Raw genomic sequence first — 20,438 nt, 5'->3', positions numbered from 1 at the left:
GTTGGGGAAGTCCAGAACCAGGGGTCACAGTCTAAGGATAAGGGTAAGCCATTTAGGACCGAGATGAGGAGAAACTTCTTCAATCAGAGAGTTGTGAACCTGTGGAATTCTCTTCGCAGAGAGTTGTTGATGCCAGTTCATTAGATATATTCAAGAGGGTGTTAGATATGGCCCTTATGGCTAAAGGGATCAAGGGCTATGGAGAGAAAGCAGGAAAGGGGTACTGAGGTGACTGATCAACCATGATCTTATTGAATGGTGGTGCAGGCTCGAAGGGCCGAATGGCCTACTCCTGCAGTTATTTTCTATGTTTCTATTCGCCAATGCCTTTGCTAAAATGGTGTCTGGTGTGCTTTGCATCAGAAGTGTACATGTGCACCATGGATGCCATTTTGGATTCCTAACGGCACTCATAGCTCCCCAAAAATGTGCGCTACTGAGCCCAATTTCTCACCCAATGACTCCTCCAGCTTTTCCCTCAGCCTTTCGTATGCAGTACTCCGTCCCACCTTTTTAAATGCAACTAAAAGAGCAGTACAGAATGCTGAAGGTGTTCGATTAGTTACCATAGGTGAAGAATGTAAAGACCTACTTGTCCTCTTTCATCACCAATTTGGCAAGCTTTGTCACTTTCATCTCCGTGTTTATTTCTCTCCCACCTAGGCTGAGGCAGTGCTGCATTGTCAGAGATGCTGTCTTTTGGATGAGACGTTCTAAGGCCTATCTGCCCTCTCAGGTTGACATAAAAGATCGTGTGGCACTATTTGAGAAGAACGAGAGAGTTCTCCTCATGTCCTGGCCAATATTTATCTCTCATCCAACATCACCAAAAAACATAGATTATCTGCTCCTTTATTTCATTGCTGTTTGTTGGTCGTTGCTGTGTGCAGTTTTCAAAAGTACTTCATTGGCTGTGAAGCACTTTGGATCATCATGAGATTGTAAAAGGCACTATATAAATACAAATTCTTTATTTACTCAGAACTGTATAAATATTTTCATGTTCAAAAATAGATTGCAACTCATTTTCCCATCAATTTCTGTGTTTTATTAATGTGTAATTCTTGAAACCTGAATAACTAACAGATCATTCTTCCACTCCTGATGACCTTACTACTGCATTAACACTGTATTTTTATCTTTCACTGTGAAGATATACACAGTTTCAAGTAGATGCACTCTCTAATCAAAATATTATGCTGCAGCTTTTAATTATTTTGTTTTCTACTAGGCAGGAAGATCCTGGTATAAGCAATAAACGAAAAATGATGAGTGAAATCTTCAGTACTCTTGAACTAGATCTAAAGGCATTTGTAAACCTTTGTGATAAGATCAACCCTTCCAACTCGTTGCATTTACTGGTAATAGTGAGCCAGCGGGCACTGACAGTTCAAGATTGTGACCCTTCTTCTTTTCTCAAATCTACATTCGGAAACATTCTAGTGCATGTCAAACGCAACTTCGACAAATGCATTGTAAGTCATTGACATTTTGTTCTTGATTCTTGTGTATCTTATATGTATTTAAATGATCTAATACTGGTAACTAATCCAACTAAAAAGGTACTCTGCTGTATCTGGCACTTTTCCACATCCTCCCTGTATATGATGCACTTCAAATGAATTTTATACCCTTATTATAATGCTTTAAGGTCCTTATACTGTTGAATGCATCCCATTTTTACGGTGAGGCTGATTCTACAGCATCAACAACAACAACAACTTGTATTTATATAACGCCTTTAAAGTAGTGAAATGTCCCAAGGTGCTTCACAAGAGTATTATGCAATAAAAATTTGACACCGAGCCGCAAAAGTAGAAATTGGCGCAGGTGACCAAAAGCTTGGTCAAAGAGGTATGTTTTAAGGAGTGTCTTGAAGGAGGAAAGAGAGGTTGAATGGCGGAGAGGTTAGGCAGGGAGTTCCAGAGCTTGGGGCCTAGTCAACAGAAGGCACGGCCACCAATGATTGAGCAATTATAATCAGGGATGCTCAGGAGAGACAGCATTAGAGGACGCAGACATCTCAGTGAGTTGTGGGGCTGGAGGAGATTACAGAGATAGGGAGGGGCGAGGTCATGAAGGGATTTGAAAAAAGGATGAGAATTTTGAAATCGAGGCATTGCTTAACCGGAAGCCAATGTAGGTCAGCGAGCATAGGGTTGATGGATGGGTGGGACTTGGTGCGAGTTGGGACACGGGTAACTGAGTTTTGGATCACCTCTAGTTTATGTAGGGTAGAATGTGGGAGACCAGCCAGGAGTCCGTTGGAACAGTCAAGTCTAGAGGTAACAAAGGCATGGAATGAGGGCTTCAGCAATGGGTGAGCTGAGCCACGGGGGAGACAGGCGATGTTATGCAGGTGGAAATAGGCAGTCTTAGTTATGCTGTAGATATGTGGTTGAAAGCTCATTTCAGGGTCAAATATGATACCAAGGTTGCGAACAGTCTGGTTCAGCCTCAGACAGAAGTTGGGGAGAGGGATGAAATCGGTGTCTAGGGAACACAGTTTGTGGCGAGGACCGAAAACATATTGCTTCGGTCTTCCCAATATTCAATTGGAGAAAATTTCTGCTCATCAGACAAGCAGTCTGACAATTTAGAGACTGCGAAGGGGTCGAGAGAAGTGGTAGTAAGGTAGACCTGGGTGTCATCAGCGTACATGCGGAAACTGACACTGCTTTTCCAGATGATGTCACCAAGGGGCAACATGTAGATGAGAAAAAGGAGGAGGCCAAGGATAGATCCTTGGGGGACACCAGAGGTAATGATGCGGGAGCGGGAAGAGAAGCTGTTGTAGGTGATTCTCTGGCTACGATTAGATAGATAAGAATAGCTAGTGCAGTCCTACCCAGCTGGACGATAGCATCAGCAGAAAAATACATAGAAACATAGAAAATAGGAGCAGTAGTAGACCATTTGGCCCTTCGAACCTGCACCGTCATTCAATATGATCATGGCTGATCCTCGATCTCAACACCATATTCCCACTTTTTCCTCATACCCCTTGATGCCTTTTGTCTCTAGAAATCTATCTCCTTCTTAAATATATTCAGTGACTTGGCCTTCACAGCCTTCTGTGGTAGAGAATTCCACAGGTTCACGACCCTCTGAGTGAAAACATTTCTCCTCATCTCGGTCCTAAATTTCCTACCCCATAGCCTGAAACTGTGACGCCTTGTACTAGACTTCCCAACCAGGGGAAACATCCTCCCCCACATCCAGTCTGTCCAACCCCGTCAGAATTTTATACGTTTCAATGAGATCCCCTCTCATTTTTCTAAACTCTAGTGAATACAGGCCTAGTCGACCCAATCTCTCCTCATATGACAGTCCTGCCATCCCAGGAATCAGTCTGGTGAACCTTCGCTGCATTCCCTCTAAGGCAAATATATCCTTTCTTAGGTAAGGAGACCAAAACGGCACACAATACTCCAGGTGTGGTCGCACCAAGGCCCTGTATAACTCTAGTAAGATATCCTTGCTCCTGTACTCAAACCCTCTTGCAATGAAGGCCAACATACCATTTGCCTTCCTAACTGCTTGCTGCACCTGCATGTTTGCTTTCAATAACTGGTGTACAAGGACACCCAGGTCCCTTTGTACATCAACACTTCCCAAGCTATCACCATTTAAATAATATTTTGTCTTTATGTTTTTCCTACCAAAGTGGATAATTTCACATTTATCCACGTTATACTGCATCTGCCATGTGTTTGCCCACTCACTGAACCCATCTAAATCGCCTTACAGCGTCCTTGCATCCTCCTCACAACTCACAATCCCACCTAGTTTTGTGTTGTCAGCAAACTTGGAAATATTACATTTGATTCCCTCATCCAAATCACTGTGAATAATTGGGGTCCAAGCACTGATCCCTGTGGTACCCCACTAGTCACTGTCCGCCATCCCGAAAAAGACCCGTTTATTTCTATTCTCTGTTTCCTGTCAGTTAACCAATTTTCAATTCATAGCAGTACATTACCCCCAATCCTATGTGCTTTAATTTTGCACACTAATCTCTTATGTGGGACTTTATCAAAGGCCTTCTGAAAATCCAAATACACTACATCCACTGGTTCTCCCTTATCTATTCTACCAGTTACATCCTCAAAAAATTCCAATAGGTTGGTCAAACATGATTTTCCTTTCATAAATCCATGTTGACTTTGTCGAATCCCGTTGATATTATCTAAGTGTGCCTTTATAATGGGCTCTAGCATTTTCCCTACTACTGATGTTAGGCTAACCAGTCTGTAGTTCCCCATTTTCTCTCTCCCTCCTTTTTTAAATAGTGGGGTTACATTTGCCATCCTCCAATCTGCAGGAACTGTTCCATAATCTATAGAATTTTGGAAGATGACAACCAATGCATCCACTATTTCCATGGCTACCTCTTTTAGCACTCTGGGATGCAGATCATCAGGCCCTGGGGATTTATCGGCCTTCAGTCCCATTTATTTCTCCAGCACTATCTTCTTACGAATAATCATTTCCTTTAATTCCTCTTGCTCACTAGATATTGGTTCCCTAGCATTTCTGTGACGTTATTTGTGTCCTCTTCCGTGAAGACTGAACCGAAGTATTTATTTAATTGTTCTGTCATTTCCTTGCTCCCCATTATAGGGCTCAATTTTCCCCAGCGATTTGCGCCGTTTTTTTGGAGCAGGCTGCATTTTTGGCCTAAGGTAAAAATCCACAGTTTCCCCAATCAATTTGCACCAGCGTAACTCAGTTAGTTACGATTTTTTTTAAAGTTTTTTTTTCAGCCAAAGGGGGCATGACCAGCCACCTACGCCAATTTTGGCCATTTAGGGAACTTTGGCCAGCTGATAGTTACTCCAGTTCTGCTTAGGCCAGCGTATGTGGCCGCTCCAGAAAACTCTTGTAGAGAGTTAAAGAAATCGGCGCAGGTAAGTAAATCGGAAGAGACCATTCGGCCTGGGCTAGGGACGGAGAGCAGACCGGGAGTGTACTCGGGGCAAGGGTCGGTTGGGGGAGCAGATCAGTAAGTGGAGCTTCATTATGAAGAAAGAATCAGAACTAAACTCGTTTTCATGGGAGAAAAGAATGAGGCGAGATGTAATCCATGTTCATAAAATGCAGAGAAGGCAAATTACATGGATGGTAGCGGGCTGATGCGGGGGCCTTTCGGCCTGGGATAGAAGCGGGCCCGGTTGGGGGGGGGGGGTGTAGGCGGGGCCTTTCGGCCTGGGATTGCAGTGGGCCGGTGGTGGGGGGTGGGAGACCTTTCGGCCTTGGGTTGCAGTGGGCCGGTGGGGGGTGCGAGACCTTTCGGCCTGGGAGGATGAGACTGGGGAATTAATAATGGTAAATAGGGAAATGGCAGAGACTTTGAACAAATATTTTGTATCGGTCTTCACGGTAGAAGAAACTAAAAACATCCCAATAATGGATAATCAAGTGGCAAAAGGGGGAGGGAGGAACTTGAAGCAATCACTGTCAGATTCGGCTGCCCTCAAAAGTTTATCACCATTTTCTGCCTGCTCCACGATGACATGCAAGCCATGATTCTGACCAACGGTTCCACCAGCGACCCATTCCACGTTTGGACCGGGGTTAAGCAAGGCTGTGTCATTGCACCAACGCTCTTCTGGATCTTCCTTGCTGCAATGCTCCATCTCACCCTTGGCAAGCTCCCCACTGGCGTGGAGCTAAATTACAGGACAAACGGGAATCGGTTCAACCACCGCCGCCTCCAGGCCAGATCCAAGGTCGTCCCATCCTCCGTCATCGAACTACAGTACGCAGATGACGCCTGTGTCTGCGCACACTCTGAGGCCGAACTCCAAGCCACCGCCAACAACTTTACTGAGGCGTACGAGAGCATGGGCTTTACACTAAACATCCGAAAGACAACCTGCCCCGCCACACAGCACTGCCCCCCGGTTATCAAAATTCACGACGAAGCCTTGGACAACGTGGACCATTTTCCATATCTCGGGAACCTATCGACAACAAGGTCCAACACCGCCTTCAGTGTGCCAGTGCAGCCTTCGGTCGACTGAGGAAGAGAGTGTTTGAAGACCAGGACCTCAAATCCAGCACCACGACCATGGTCTACTGAGCAGTGGTGATACCCACCCTCCTATATGGCTCAGAGACACGGACTATGTACAGCAGGCACCTCAAAACACTGGAGAAGTACCACCAACGCTGCCTCCACAAGATCCTGCAAATCCATTGGCTGGATAGGCGCACCAACGTCAGTGTCCTCACTCAGGCCAATATTCCCAGCATCGAAGCACTGACCATGCTCGATCAGCTCTGCTGGACAGGCCACATGCCCCGCCTGATACGAGACTCCCAAAACAAGCGCTCTACTCAGAGCTCCAACACGGCAAGCGAACTCCAGGTGGGCAGAGGAAAAGCTTCAAGGACACCCTCAAAGCCTCCCTGAAAAAATATAACATCCCCACCGACACCTGGGAATCCCTGGCCCAAAACCGCCCAAAGTGGAGGAAAAGCATCCGGGAAGGTACTGAACACCTTGACTTTCTTCGCCGAGAGCAAGCTGAAGCCAAGCGTCGACAGCGGAAGGAGCTCGCGGAAACTCAGGCACCCCACCCACCTGTGACAGAGACTGTAGGTCTCACATGGGACTCGTCAGTCACTTGAGAACTCATTTCTAGTGTGGAAGCATGTCATCCTCGACTCCAAGGCACTGCCTATGATGATGATGACTCGGTAAATTAATGAGACTAAAAGTGGACCTGATGGCTTACATCCTAGGGTCTTAAAAGAAGTGGCTGCAGAGATAGTGGATGCATTGGTTGTAATTTACCAAAATTCCCTGGATTCTGGGGAGGTCCCAACGGATTGGACGCCCCTATTTAAAAAAAGAAGCAGACAGAAAGCAGGAAACTTTTGACCAGCTAGCCTAACATCTGTCGTTGGGAAAATGCTGCAGTCCATTATTAAAGAAGCAGTAGCAGGACATTTGGAAAAGCATAATTTAGTCAAGCAGAGTCAGCATGGTTTTATGAAAGGGAAATCATGTTTGACAAATTTGCTGGAGTTCTTTGAGGATGTAACGAGCAGGGTGAATAAGGGGGAACCAGTGGATGTGGTGTATTTGGATTTCCAGAAGGCATTCGATAAAGTGCCACATAAAAAGTTACTGTACAAGATGAAAGTTCATGGGGTTGGGGGTAATATATTAGCATGGATAGAGGATTGGCTAACTAACAGAAAACAAAGAGGTGGGATAAATGGGTAACTTTCCAGTTGGCAAACAGTAACTAGTGTGGTGCCACAGGGATCAGTGCTGGGGCCTCAACTATTTACAATCTATATTAATGATCTGGATGAAGGGACTGTGTGTAATGTAGCCAAGTTTGCTGATGATACAAAGATGGGTGGGAAAGCAAGTTGTGAGACTGACACAAAAAATCTCAAAGGGATATAGACAGGCTAAGTGAGTGGGCAAAAATTTGGCAGATGGAGTATAATGTGGGAAAGTGTGAGGTTATGCACTTTGACAGAAAAAATAAAAAAGCAAATTATTATTCAAATGGAGAAAAATTACAAAATGCTGCAGTACAGAGGGACCTGGGGATCCTTGTGCATGAAACACAAAAAGTTAGTATGCAGGTACAGCAAGTAATCAGGAAGGCAAATGGAATGTTGACCTTTATTGCAAGGGGAATGGAGTATAAAAGCAGATTAGTCCTGCTACATCCTAGGTGTACTCTAGGCCACACCTTGAGTACTGCGTACAGTTTTGGTCTCCTTATTTAAGGAGGCATATACTTGCATTGGAGTCAGTTCAGAGAAGGTTCACTCGGTTGATTCCGGAGAGGAAGAGGTTGACTTATGAAGAAAGGTTGAGCAGGTTGGGTACATTGGAGTTCAGAAGAATGAGAGGTGATCTTATTGAGACATAAGATAATGAGGAGGCTCAACAAGGTAAATGCAGAGAGGATGTTTCCACTCATGGGGGAATCTAGAACTAGAGGGCATAGTTTTAGAATAAGTGGTCACCCATTTAAAACTGAGATGAGGAATTTCGTCTCTGAGGGTTGTAAATCTGTGGAATTCTCTGCCCCATAGAGCTGTGGAGGCTGGATCATAGTTATAGTTAAGGTGGAGATAAACAGATTTTTGAGCAATAAGGAAGTAAAGGATTATGGGGAGCAGGCAGGGAGGTGGAGCTGAGCCCATGATCAGATCAGCTGTGATCTTATTGAATGGTGGAGCAGGCTCGAGGGGCCGAATGGCCTACTCCTGCTCCTATTTTTTATGTTCTTATGAAGGGGAGGGCCTTGTCAACGAGGCAGCACTATGCTTCCCACCGCGTAGCGCTGTGCCCCTCACAGAGTCCTTCTGCCCCGCTCGCGCCCAACAAAGCAAGTGGAGTGCGATATTTTGCACTCCACTTATTCTCGGGGTTGGTATCCCGAATATAGGTCGCGGGGCTATGCAATTCCCCCCCCCCCCTGCCCCCGGGGTTGTCTTTATATTTGCTGGCACTGCTGCTTCTGAAATTTTGGGATGAAACCACCTCATCAGTTGGGTATTTCTGGAGGCAGTAGACTGTCTCACTGAGCATACAATCTTGCTATTAAAATCAGAGCTACTGTCACATACTGTAAAGTAGCTATTAGACTTTTGTTTTACGATATGTGAAACTTAAGTTGACAAATAACCTGAAGTTTACAATTACACTTTTTCATTATAGTGATCATGTAAACCAATGATTTTGTTGTATCTAATTTCATGTCTGAACTTATATATTTTTTTTCAATCACTTTCTTCAACAAATAGCTGGCAATTGATATCTAGCGCTTTAGCATGTAACACAAAGCAAGTAATTAAGGGTGTAGTTATATCATAGCTTCCAATCTGCAGCCATACCTTGTTTATATTGCCTAGCTGTGATTGCAACTGTTAGTTGGGGAGGGAGTATTGTAAAAATACTTTTTAGGGATAAAAAGGGCTGGCCATGAGAGTCCCAGCAGACCAAGAGAGGGTGGAGTACTGGCAGAAGCCTTTATAGGAAAGGGGAGCCAGCAAGGGGAGGGCAGGGTGAATGTAGTGAGGGGGAAGAAAAGTGCTGACAGATAGTCTTTAGGGTGCGGTGCTGGAGAAGTGAGGGACAGTACAGAAGGCTGACGAGAAGGGGAAGAGAGATGGTGAGGGAGTATTGAAGGGGGAACAGAAGCAGGGATTTGTGGAAGACTAGCTGAACAGGGCAAAGCAGGTGCAGAGAACGGGAATGAAGGGAGGGGATAAGGAAGATAGAGGGGGAAAAAAAGAAGTTGTGAAGGGGGCCGGGATAGGTCAGCGATTCAGGTGTTGCAACAGTACGCTAAATAAGGATATCACCTTGGGGTGAATGGGTTGCTGCAAGGCAAGAGCATGCAGAGAAGACAGATAGGAGGGCATAGGATGTGGAGTTGTGGAAATATACATCACACAAAAGAATGGAAAACCACCTGCTTTATCTTCCTTTCCATTTGAACTTATGGCCTAACACCAAGCACCCTAAAGCTGGCCTTCAGGCATTGTCGAATCCCTTTCCCTATCTGCAAACCAAAACCTGCCTATATATCTAGCTGGAACCCGTACCCCACCAATGCCCTACTTCCTAACAATGGGAACCCAGAGCTCACTGACAAAGCAAGAACAGACAAACAAGGAGAAAGAACAAATGAGAGAAGAACAGCACGCAAAAAAAAGAAACAAACAAAAGGTGTAAAACTGGCACCTAGCCACCCTCCAATTTGAGAGAGTGAACCACCAATATGAGGCAATAGAGACAGGTGAGACAGAAAGCGTATCATGAGATCTGCTGTGAGCAATGCTAGTGAGCATCCACTAGTCTACACATAAAAGCCTTGTATATAGTGCATGCTTCTTGTAAGTGTAACACTGAACCTCCTGCATCACTTTTCCATGGCCTCTGCGTCGCATTTGTCATACTTCGAATCCTCACAATTCCAGATTTACATCTCCAAGAAAAGTGGTAAGTTCTCTAGAGTGCCACAGGGTAGGTTGTGCAAATCATACCTCTTGCCTGATGCTGCTTCCTTATGTCCCTCCCTGTGAATCAAAGTCCCCTTTCCCTCACACTCTATCCTGTTACCTCTCCCACCCCAAATGATAGTGACCTTTTGTTGTTTCCTCCACCGCCTCAAGTGCTAGTGCCATTTCCTCTTACTCACCTGCCCCAATTCTTATAAAGGCCCCTTGTTGGATCTCTGGCTGTGACCTTGGAAACCCCCATTCTGATTTTGCCACATTCTAGGACTCTGGGGGAGAAATTCAGTATCCCCCCATTTGGGGCGCTAAGTTTTGAAAATTTAGTGCCAAGCGCTAATGAGCCTGAACTTCTTCTGAATTGGGTGTCAGCGCCCCTGGATAGAAGTGGGATGCTAAATCAAATGCTAATGACCTCAGCAGGGTGCTACAGGGGTGCTACCAGCAGAACGATAATGAATTTTAGGTGCAATGCATTCAGCAATGATGCTTTACACTGGTTAGTTCCAGCTCTTAAGGGGGAGGTTTCATCATTGTGTAGATCCTCATTTTCAGCATTGCTGGCTTTGAGGTCGATCTGCGAGCAACTGAATGGCAATGGCTGATCCCACTCCCTGGGAGACAGCTTGTCAGTTCACAGACGTGCCAATGGTGGCTGGACTGGGAGCGAAGGAGGGCAGTGCTGTTGCCAGACACTGGAAGGAGGCCATTGCCCCAGGTATTCAGGGCAATGTGGAGGGAAGTAGCCCAGGAGATCTTGGCCAGTAGTGTGCTACAACACAGCCTGATACAGTGCTGGAAAAAATTCAACGAACTAAGTGGTAAAGGTGAGTAAATGCTTCAACTAGTCCTACATATCAGCATGTGAACCTCAGTCTTTGCACCTGCGCAAAGCACCACACCCCCACCATTCAGCCATCAAGCATCTGCACCTACTCAAACTCACATCCACATCTCACACCTTACCTACAATCACAGTTATTCAACGACAGCAGGAATATCTCCCAAACACAAAGTTGCACTCTGACTCACACACATTCGTTTCTCTTGCAGGCCAAGGTGGCCCACAATAGGAGGGAGCAGCAGAGAACAGGCGGGGGTGCGAATCTCCAGCAGTGCTCAGACCTCGAGGAGCGAGTGTTGCGAGTCATTGGGCAGCAGATGGTGGGTGCCATGGCTGTCGGCAATGTCTACCGCATTGGGAGCAACAATGGTATCTTCATCCCCTCTCCTTCTCTCATCCCACTTCCCCCTCACACCACAAGCCTTTATCACTTCCCACCTCTTGATTATGTCTACATTCCTTGCGCCATTGCTGCCCCCCTGCCCTCACCTTAATGCGAGTCTTGTGCCTTCCTCATATCAAGAAATCCAGCCTGTCCAACCAGCGGGTCAACAAGATGAGGGAGAAGAGAATCGAGAAGAAACAATGTCACTTGATTTCACACTCCCAGCCACCAGTTCCTCGACGTCATCCTGCAAGGCCATCTGCAGTGACCCCACTGAAAATTAGCAGCCGTCCCCAGCTACTGGGGTAGCACTGTGTGACAGCACGAGGATAGGCAAATCACTAAGACAATCACTAAGGGAATGCACAAGGGTGATAGTTGATTTTTTTATATAATATTGGATGCATAGATGGATAAAGTTGGATTGGAACGTTTGCTTTGTGTGGCTTTTATCTCAACATTGTGGTCAATAACAGGGAAAGTAAGGTTTGGGACAAATGTTGAAAGGAGAATTGGGGTTGTGTTCACTGGTTCACTGGCGGCTGATTTGATCCTGGATATCCCAGCCAGAAAGGTCTGTTTGCCTCTTTCCTTCCGCTTCCTCCTCTTCTGCTTTTTCTCCTTCTGCTTTGCTACTTCTGCTCCATCTCCATGTCATGCTGCAGCCCAAGACTGGGAGTAAATGCTGTTCTCAAAGGCCTCCCTTTACATAAGAAATAGGAGCAGGAGTAGGCCATACGGTCCCTCGAGCCTGCTCTGCCATTCAATAAGATCATGGCTGATCTGATCATGGACTCAACTCCACTTCCCTGCCCGCTCCCCATAACCCCTTATCGTTTAAGAAACTATCTTTTTCTGTCTTAAATTTATTCAATGTCCCAACTTACACAGCTCTCTGAGGCAGCAAATTCCACAGATTTACAACCCTCTGAGAGAAGAAATTTCTCCTCATCTCTGTTTTAAATGGGCGGCCCCTTATTCTAAGATCATGCCCTCTAGTTCTAGTCTCCCCCATCAGTGAAAACATCCTCTCTGCATCCACCTTGTCAAGCCCCCTCATTATCTTACACGTTTCGATAAGATCACCTCTCATTCTTCTGAATTCCAATGAGTAGAGGCCAAACCTACTCAACCTTTCCTCATGTCAACCCCCTCATCCTCGGAATCAACCTAGTGAACCTTCTCTGAACTGCCTCTAAAGCAAGTATATTCTTTCGTAAATATGGAAACCAAAACTGCATGCAGTATTCCAGGTGTGGCCTCACCAATACCTTGTATTGCTGTAGCAATACTTCCCTGCTTTTATACTCCATCCCCTTTGCAAAAAAGACCAAGATACCATTGGCCTTCCTGATCACTTGCCGTACCTGCATACTATCCTTTTGTGATTCATGCACAAGTACCCCCAGTCCCGCTGTACTGCAGCACTTTGCAATCTTTCTCCATTTAAATAATAACTTGCTCTTTGATTTTTTTCTGCCAGAGTGCATGACCTCACACTTTCCAACATTATACTCCATCTGCCAAATTTTTACCTACTCACTTAGCCTGTCAATGTCCTTTTGCAGATTTTTTGTGTCCACACACATTGCTTTTCTTCCCATCTTCGTATCATCAACAATCTTGGCTATGTTACACTCAGTCCCTTCTTCCAAGTCGTTAATATAGATTGTAAATAGTTGGGGTCCCAGCACTGATCCCTGCGGCACCCCACTAGTTACTGGTTGCCAACCAGAGAATGAACCATTTATCCCGACTCTCTGATCCCTGTTAGTTAGCCAATCCTCTATCCCATGCTAATATATTACCTCCAACCCCATGAACTTTTATTTTGTGCGGTAACCTTTTATGTGGCACCTTGTCAAATACCTTCTGGAAGTCCAAATACACCACATCCACTGGTTTCTCCTTTATCCACCCTATTCGTTACATCCTCAAAGAACTCCAGCAAATTTGTCAAACATGACTTCCCCTTCATAAATCCATGCTGACTCTGTCTGACCGAATTTAGTTTTTCAAAATGTCCTGCTACTGCTTCTTTAATAATGGACTCCAATATTTTCCCAACCACAGATGTTAGGCTAACTGGTCTATAGTTTCCTGCTTTTTGTCTGCCTCCTTTTTTAAATAGGGGCGTTAAATTTGCAGTTTTCCAATCTGCTGTGACTTCCCCAGAATCCAGGGAATTTTGCTAAATTACAATCAATGCATCCACAATCCCAGCCGCTGCTTCTCTTAAGACCCTAGGATGCAAGCCTTTAGTCCCATTATCTTACTGAGTACCACCTCCTTAGTTAAATGTGATTGTGTTAAGTTCCTCCCCCGCTATAGCCCCTTGACTATCCACTGTTGGAATATTGTTAGTGTCCTCTACCGTAAAGACTGATACAAAATATTTGTTCAGAGTTTCTGTCATCTCCATGTTCCCCATTACTAATTCCCTGGTCTCATCCTCTAAGGGACCAATATTTACTTTCACCACTCTTTTCCTTTTTATATACCTATAGAAACTCTTGGTATCTACTCTAAGAGCCAAAGCCTTGCAAAGGCTCAGCAGCACACCCTGCACAGCCTGCAAACTTCTTAATTATATTGCACCAAGCCACTACTCTAATAAAATGTAAAGAAACCAGTCCAAAAGCAAAAATCCAAACTTACCTGAAAGTTGTGTGTGTCCCTTTAAGAAGCACTGGTAGCAGCTCCTTTTTACTGTTGCGTGCGTAGTTTGGAAAGGGCATTATTAAGAGCGGCGATGACCAAAATCTTAGATTGTGCATCAATTCAGTGTTGCACACCGATTGACGTCACGATCTGGATCATATAAATATCTGAAGTGACCACAGGCAATGGCAGCACTGCCGAGCCACCCAAAATGGTGGCTGTGGCATTCCAAACCAGTTTATTTACAGCAAGTTCAGGAGAAAATCCTCCTCCCATTCAGTGTAAAACAAAAAGTGGGAATTTTTCAGTAAAAGTTCATAAGTGGCTGAGGTGATCCCTTCATACTTTGCTCATTTCTGGTCCTGAGGTTAAAATTCTGTCTAAACTGTTTGGATGAAAGTATTTTAATGGCCTATATAAAATTACTTTTGAAATGTAATTGGGCATTAAGCTGTCAGGGCAGCTGTAAGAATGGTTGATGTAAGAAACAGATATGTTATACTGGTGCAGTAGAGATGTTCTTATGAAGTTGAGATTAAGAGATGTTTCTAGAAAGGCATTAAAACATTTGAGAAAGCTACTTATGGAGAATTGTTTTACACTATGTAATTTATTTGAGTCTTTCACAGCTTCAAAAATTGTCTTTTTTAATTTTAATTCAGTCCGCTTTGTGCAAGCAAATAGAAGAAGCTAAGGTCCCAAAGAAGACTAAGATTGGTATTCTGCCATTTGTTGTTGGATTTGAGGAGTTCTTAACTGTTGCTGAAGCTATCTTTAAGAATGCTGAGAGAAGAGGCGATCTGGATAAAGCTTACGATAAAGTAATTTTAGCAGTCTTCACCAATGGTAAGTAAACATTTTCCAGGAGGAGCTATAAGGGCAGAAATTTAAAAACGTTGCTGCTGCTGTAGAGCCTTGCTAGATAAAAGCTCATAATGACCGGGTGAGTGTGGGATCACCCAATCCATCATATTGGCAATATCTTCAAAATGCACTTCAAACAGATGGATTGGGTAATCCTGCACTCACCCTATCAATACAGGTTGTTATTATATGCCATTGGAAAGACATGGAACCCTTTAATGCTATAATGAGAGTGGGTTCCTATACATCATAAATAGAGGATATAATGTGTTACAATCGATGAGGGCCGAAATTGCCCCTCGCCCCGATTGGGGGCGGTAACCTTTCAGGGCTGGGACTTCCTGCGCTCGGCCCGGAAGTCCTGCCCCCGATGAGGAATTGGGCACTGCGCCCCTCAAAGAAAATAGAGCACTGTCTCCAGCACTCCGCTTCCTTGGAGGGGTGCTCCCGGACTGGCAGCACAGCACTGAGTCCAGCGCCGCACTGAGGATACCGCGTAGCGCTGACTTCAATTAAAGGGGAGGGCGGCTGCGCACTCTGTAGGCCCTTTGATGGCCACCACTGGGTCACCAGGGATGCGATCGACCGGGCCAGCACCCATAATGGAGTGCCGGACTGCATGATGGCAACCCAGTTGTCATGAAGGCTGTCATTGTCGGGCCGACAAAAGAGTCGGCCGACAAGTAAAAATGGTGGCCCGGGGCGCTAACGATCACCTTTTAAGGGGCGCCCCTGCGGCGGATGTCCGCCAGGTTCACGACCCTCGAAGCTGGTGTTGACTTCCGCCTGCACCAATTTCGTGTCCCGGGGGCAATTTCCCCCGCGGAGCGTGAGGCGTCGGCACACACGGCGATGACGTCATCACTGGTTGCTTGCTGGCCCAGGTCGCGGCGCTGCAGGGACAGTGCTCCCCAAACCTCCGGGGCAATTTCCCCGGAAGCGCGAGCCCTCCACCAGGCGAAAACGCCATTGCGCCCGGTAAGCGCCCCCCGGAGGCGTTAACGGGGCGAGAACAAGGGGCAATTTCAGCCCCCTGGTCTCACTCATATGACATTATTATGTACAGTGCCTTAGCTTATAAATTATTCACCAATGACTATCACTAATTGACTTGCTTATAACGAGTGAATTCATGACGTTGAATATCGTGATTTGAATCTATCAAAATTATAATCTAATTGTGATGAAAACAAAGTGCAATAGTAGGTATATAGCTATGAGCCCCTTGCCCCTATCTTTAATAGCTCGCTGGAGTTCAGGACTGTTCCCTCAGAGTGGAAGGATGCTAATATAGTTCCAATTTTTAAAACCGTTGATGAGCCAGAGCCGGGAAAGTATGATGATGAAGCGTTAACGATTTAAAATTGAGATTGAGGAGAAATGTTAGGAGAAATGTATTCATATGGAAGCTTGTTAGAGCTCTGCCACAGGGAATGATTGAGGAAAATTTGATAAATTTGAAGCAGAGAAAAATACAAGGCCATGGGGTGAGAGTGGGTCAGTGGGATTCGTTTTTGACTGCTCAAGCAAAGAGCCGGCACAGACTCAATGAGCTGACTGGCCTATTTCTAAACGTATGGTTCTGTAGTCTAGTAATATTAGATACCTGAGGCAACATTGAAGTTAAACAGAGGATAGCTTTTGCAAAAGAAAAATTTACCAAAATGAAGATGTTTCTGTGCAACTCTAAAATCAACCTGGGGATGAGACATGGAGGGCTGGATTTTCGGTTTTGCTCATTTTAGGGCGGTAATGGCGGCAGGGTGGTAAGGTTTGCGCCCAGGAAAAGTTTGCGCCTCAGTCAGTAAAATTGGGCAGCTGGGCCCTGAGTGTGGGGTGGAGCGCTAAGAGAGGCATTGCACATCTCTCTTAGGGCGCTAGTCTGGCTGAGCATGTGAACATTCTGAGCTAAACAGCTGTCCTCAGAGTGCTCTAAGAGAGGCCTGGGGAGAAAAGAAAAACCTGAAAAAAAACACCAAAACATTCCCAATAAATAACTCAGCCTCCACAACATGAATCGCAAAAAAAACAATCACACTTACCTGAGGTCGCCATTACTTATCTCACTGCAGCCGCTACAGGTCGGACTGCCCGCTTTCACAGGCGGTCCCAGCACGGCGTTCTGCAGAGCGCTATGGATCAGGCAGGAGCCAAAAATCGAATCGGTGTCGTAACCAGGGGCATTGCACACCGGCTTGCCTCTTCCAGGCAGCAATGCTCCGCACCCCGCCGAAACCGGCCCCGAAAGCCCCAGTGCTGGAAACTGGCTGCTCGCCTGGAAGAGCTTACCGCTGCCATTCTTGCCCTCTGGGGCGAAAACAGAGGCAACAACAAGCCAAAAATTCATACTTAATTGTTGTACATAGTCAATAGCATTGTACGGATGTAAAATGAGATCTTACAAACTGAAGTAAGAAAATTGCAGATGTTTGAGTTAGAAGTCCTCATTTTTGCAATCTTGGCAAAAATGGGATTGTGTTGGCCCAAAATGCAGATGCTTCTGTGTCCATAACTAGGAGTGGATTTTGCAAAATATTACAATATAAGCCTCACCTCCTTCATTTGCTACAAGCAAAAAAAGAGCTTACTCAAAGAGCTTAGCGTACAGCACACTTAGCTGGTGTTTACAAAATTCAGCGTGGAAGCAGCTTTTAAAGGGCTGCAGCTTGTTACAAAAGGAGAAATGATGATGACAGAAAAGTGGACTAGGTGGTACAGAAAGAGTTATGGTCACCATTTCTCCATTTAATGCTGAGGAGTTGGCGGTCCTGCTGCAGGAGGTGCATTGAAGACTTTATTTGGGGCTAAAGGCCACTCTCCAATGGGAACACCAGTGTCAGCTTCATGGAAAGCGGTCAATATCCAAGTCAATGTAATCACCCAGCTCCCTTGTACAAAGGTGACTTTGCTTCTCATTTTAGTATGTATTCTTTGGAGTCCCATCAAGCATAGCAGAAACAAATGTTGTGAGCTCCCATATCCCCTGGGAGCTACCATTGGAAGCATTGTGCATATCCAGTACCCTTTTATGCACACTCTTTCATTGTGCCTAAGCAACATGGCATACTTTATTGAAGGTGAGGTTGCAGTCAAGTAGCTGCAAACAGATGCTAAGATGTCCAAGCAGAGCTACTCCTCAGCCATGAAAAACGTTCTCTGGGATCAGCAGCTATTGATTCAGAGGGTAGCCGTGTTCTGCTAACAGTCACTTTCTCCTCCCACAAATAATGTAGGCTCTCTGGACTATCACACAATGAAGGCATTATAGCTGCTTCCTGCATAATGGTCACTTAGATAAATTATGTTTCGGTGTTCTGATACCACCGGAGCATTAACTAAGTGTAAATATTTCCTCTTCATAAAAGTTATGGGGTTGAAATGAAGAGCACTGATGTTAAAACTCGGTCCATGTATGCTTCTTTGTACTCGAAGGAGCCCTGCCTCCTTTCCACAGGAAAAATGGAGAACACGTTGGCCCTTGCAAACAGCAGTTGTCACTTCCTTAATATGTATGCACTGAAGACTGCCGCCATACATAATTCTGTATACCTATGATAATCTAAAACAAGAATATAATACATTCTTTATTTGAAAATCTGTTTCTATTTTTGTTAAAATATAAGTTTATCAATAAAAAAGAATATCTTGAATAACATACAGCTTCTATTTGATGTGAATAGCTGGATTGATTCATTCATTCATCCATAAATTATTTGATCATTCATACACATCAGAATAAAGCTGCTTCTCATCTTTCAGTATATGAAATCCTCCATCTATTAACTGCCTCAGAAAAAATCCAGTCATTTGAATCTGTCCTCTTGACATTTTATATCTGAAAGTATTTTTCTTTTATCAGCTTTTTACCAAAAGAAATAACTTCTGTCTAATGTTTAATTTTTCTTCTATTTCAAGTTAAAAATATTGCCTCAATGAATCTGAAGACCCCTGCAGATGTAGTTATAATGGAGAATTTTCACCACATCTACTGCTTCCTTTCCGAATTGAAAATCCACAGTCTTGAAGTTAAAAAAAAGGAAGCCTACCAACAATACTCAGAGCATCGTGACCTCTATGTTACTAAATACCTGGGACAGCCTTTGGAGAAACTAAATGTTTGTATCTTATCATTATATACCTCTTTAAGCAGCATGAATAACTGATACTGGCAGTTTAAAATTACATTGGTGGCCAATTATAATAAGATCAAAGTTCAGGCCTCATCTCCATGCTACTATTGATCTAATGATGCCAAACTGATGCCAAACTAAGTGGATTCCATTAAATGTAGGTGACTTCCAGGTATCAGAGATGCCTCTGATAGGGAGTTTACCCGTGAGGGAAGGTAGAGGGCTTAAATGGGCAGGCATTGTGCGGCTTTTATTTAACAGTTAAACAACAATTAAGGAAGCTGATATGTTGGGAAATAGTGCCGGAGCCCATATAGCAGCAACATTTTATTATTAAGCTGTTCAAGTCTTCCTAGAAGAAATAAGACTGAAAAAGGACCACCATTGGTATGGAGAGGCACAGGTCCCCAAGGAGAACTGCCTGGAGTGGAAGGAAGTTGCTACATCTGTCATTGCTAATGCCACCATTCCACGCATATGGAAAAATTGCAGAATAAAACTTTGTGATGTTACTAGGTCAGGCAAGGTAAGAGAAACCATCTAGACTTCCATTAACGCACTTTACAAAACATGTCTGCCACTTACGATTCCTTTACCTAACACTGATTTAAAATGTTTTAAGTGCTTACTATAAATATCTATTAGGCAGCAGGATGCCTCTTAAATCCTCAGCCTTCACCTGAAACTGTTCTTTTACTCACATCTTAACATGAACTTAGTCACAAGAAGCCTCCCATGTAAAGTATTGTATTTACCTAGTATTACAATCATTATGGGCTGCGTCTTGACACTTGGGTATACTTAATGTCATAGTAACAATAGTTACTTCTCACTTTTTGTATTTTTTTTAAGGAAAAGTCAGCCCAAAACAAGAGAGGGAGAGAAGGATGACAGATGGTAGCCCAACAAACCTGCAACCATTTACCCCATATGAGGAAGAATTTCTAAAAATCTCAGGGAGGGAGTCCATCGTGGTTGCAACAGATGGGGAAGTGGGAGAGCAGGAGCCACCTACATGTTTGTGAGGAACTTCTGCCAGTGATCTCGTCCTACTGTATCTCTCATTAAGTGTTAGCAAAGCATATTATGAAACTTTATGCCTCGTCACTGCTCATATAAGTTAGATATCAAATCTGCTCAACAGAACTTCATTGTAATCTGTCTAACTCTTTCCTTTCCTCTAGATTTGCCTAAGGAAGAAAAGCCAGCTTGGTGTAGCTGGCCCTGCAGGCACTTCATGCTTCACAGCATCACTCACTTTCTCCCTCCCAGGCACCAGGTCTGATGTATCCATCACTTACCCAGAGGGGACTGCACTGGGCCTAAGATGCAGCAGGAATGAGCATGAGCGCTGGTCGTGGCAGAAGAGGAGGCAAAGCTTGCTGTCTGGAGGCCAAGCTTGTATTGTGCCTCAGTAGATGAACTTGGGAATGTGGATATGACATGTCCTACTAGTAAAAGAAAGATGCTTTCTCAGCATCAAGAATGTGCACATTGGGGGCCAAGCAAAATGGTATGCTGTAGATGGTGGCTGAGGTGGAGGAGTCCACTGCCT

The 20,438-nt window shown here is 44.7% G+C and overlaps 1 protein-coding gene across 2 annotated transcripts in view; it reads left to right on the top strand.

The window, feature by feature from the left end:
* LOC139265691 (exocyst complex component 1-like) overlaps nucleotides 1-20,438 on the top strand; it is a 222,386-nt gene that overhangs the window by 180,118 nt on the left and 21,830 nt on the right. For both annotated transcript variants that reach the window (XM_070882938.1, XM_070882937.1), the window contains 3 exons: nucleotides 1,232-1,475; nucleotides 14,552-14,735; nucleotides 18,669-18,868. In XM_070882938.1, coding sequence (XP_070739039.1) covers nucleotides 1,232-1,475; nucleotides 14,552-14,735; nucleotides 18,669-18,868 — 628 coding nt within the window. The remainder of the gene's footprint in view (nucleotides 1-1,231; nucleotides 1,476-14,551; nucleotides 14,736-18,668; nucleotides 18,869-20,438) is intronic.

Source organism: Pristiophorus japonicus, chromosome 6 (genome assembly GCF_044704955.1).
Source record: "Pristiophorus japonicus isolate sPriJap1 chromosome 6, sPriJap1.hap1, whole genome shotgun sequence".
Lineage (NCBI taxonomy): Eukaryota > Metazoa > Chordata > Chondrichthyes > Pristiophoridae > Pristiophorus > Pristiophorus japonicus.
The sequence above is the reverse complement of the archived record's forward strand: the minus strand, read 5'-3'. Positions and strand labels throughout refer to the sequence as shown.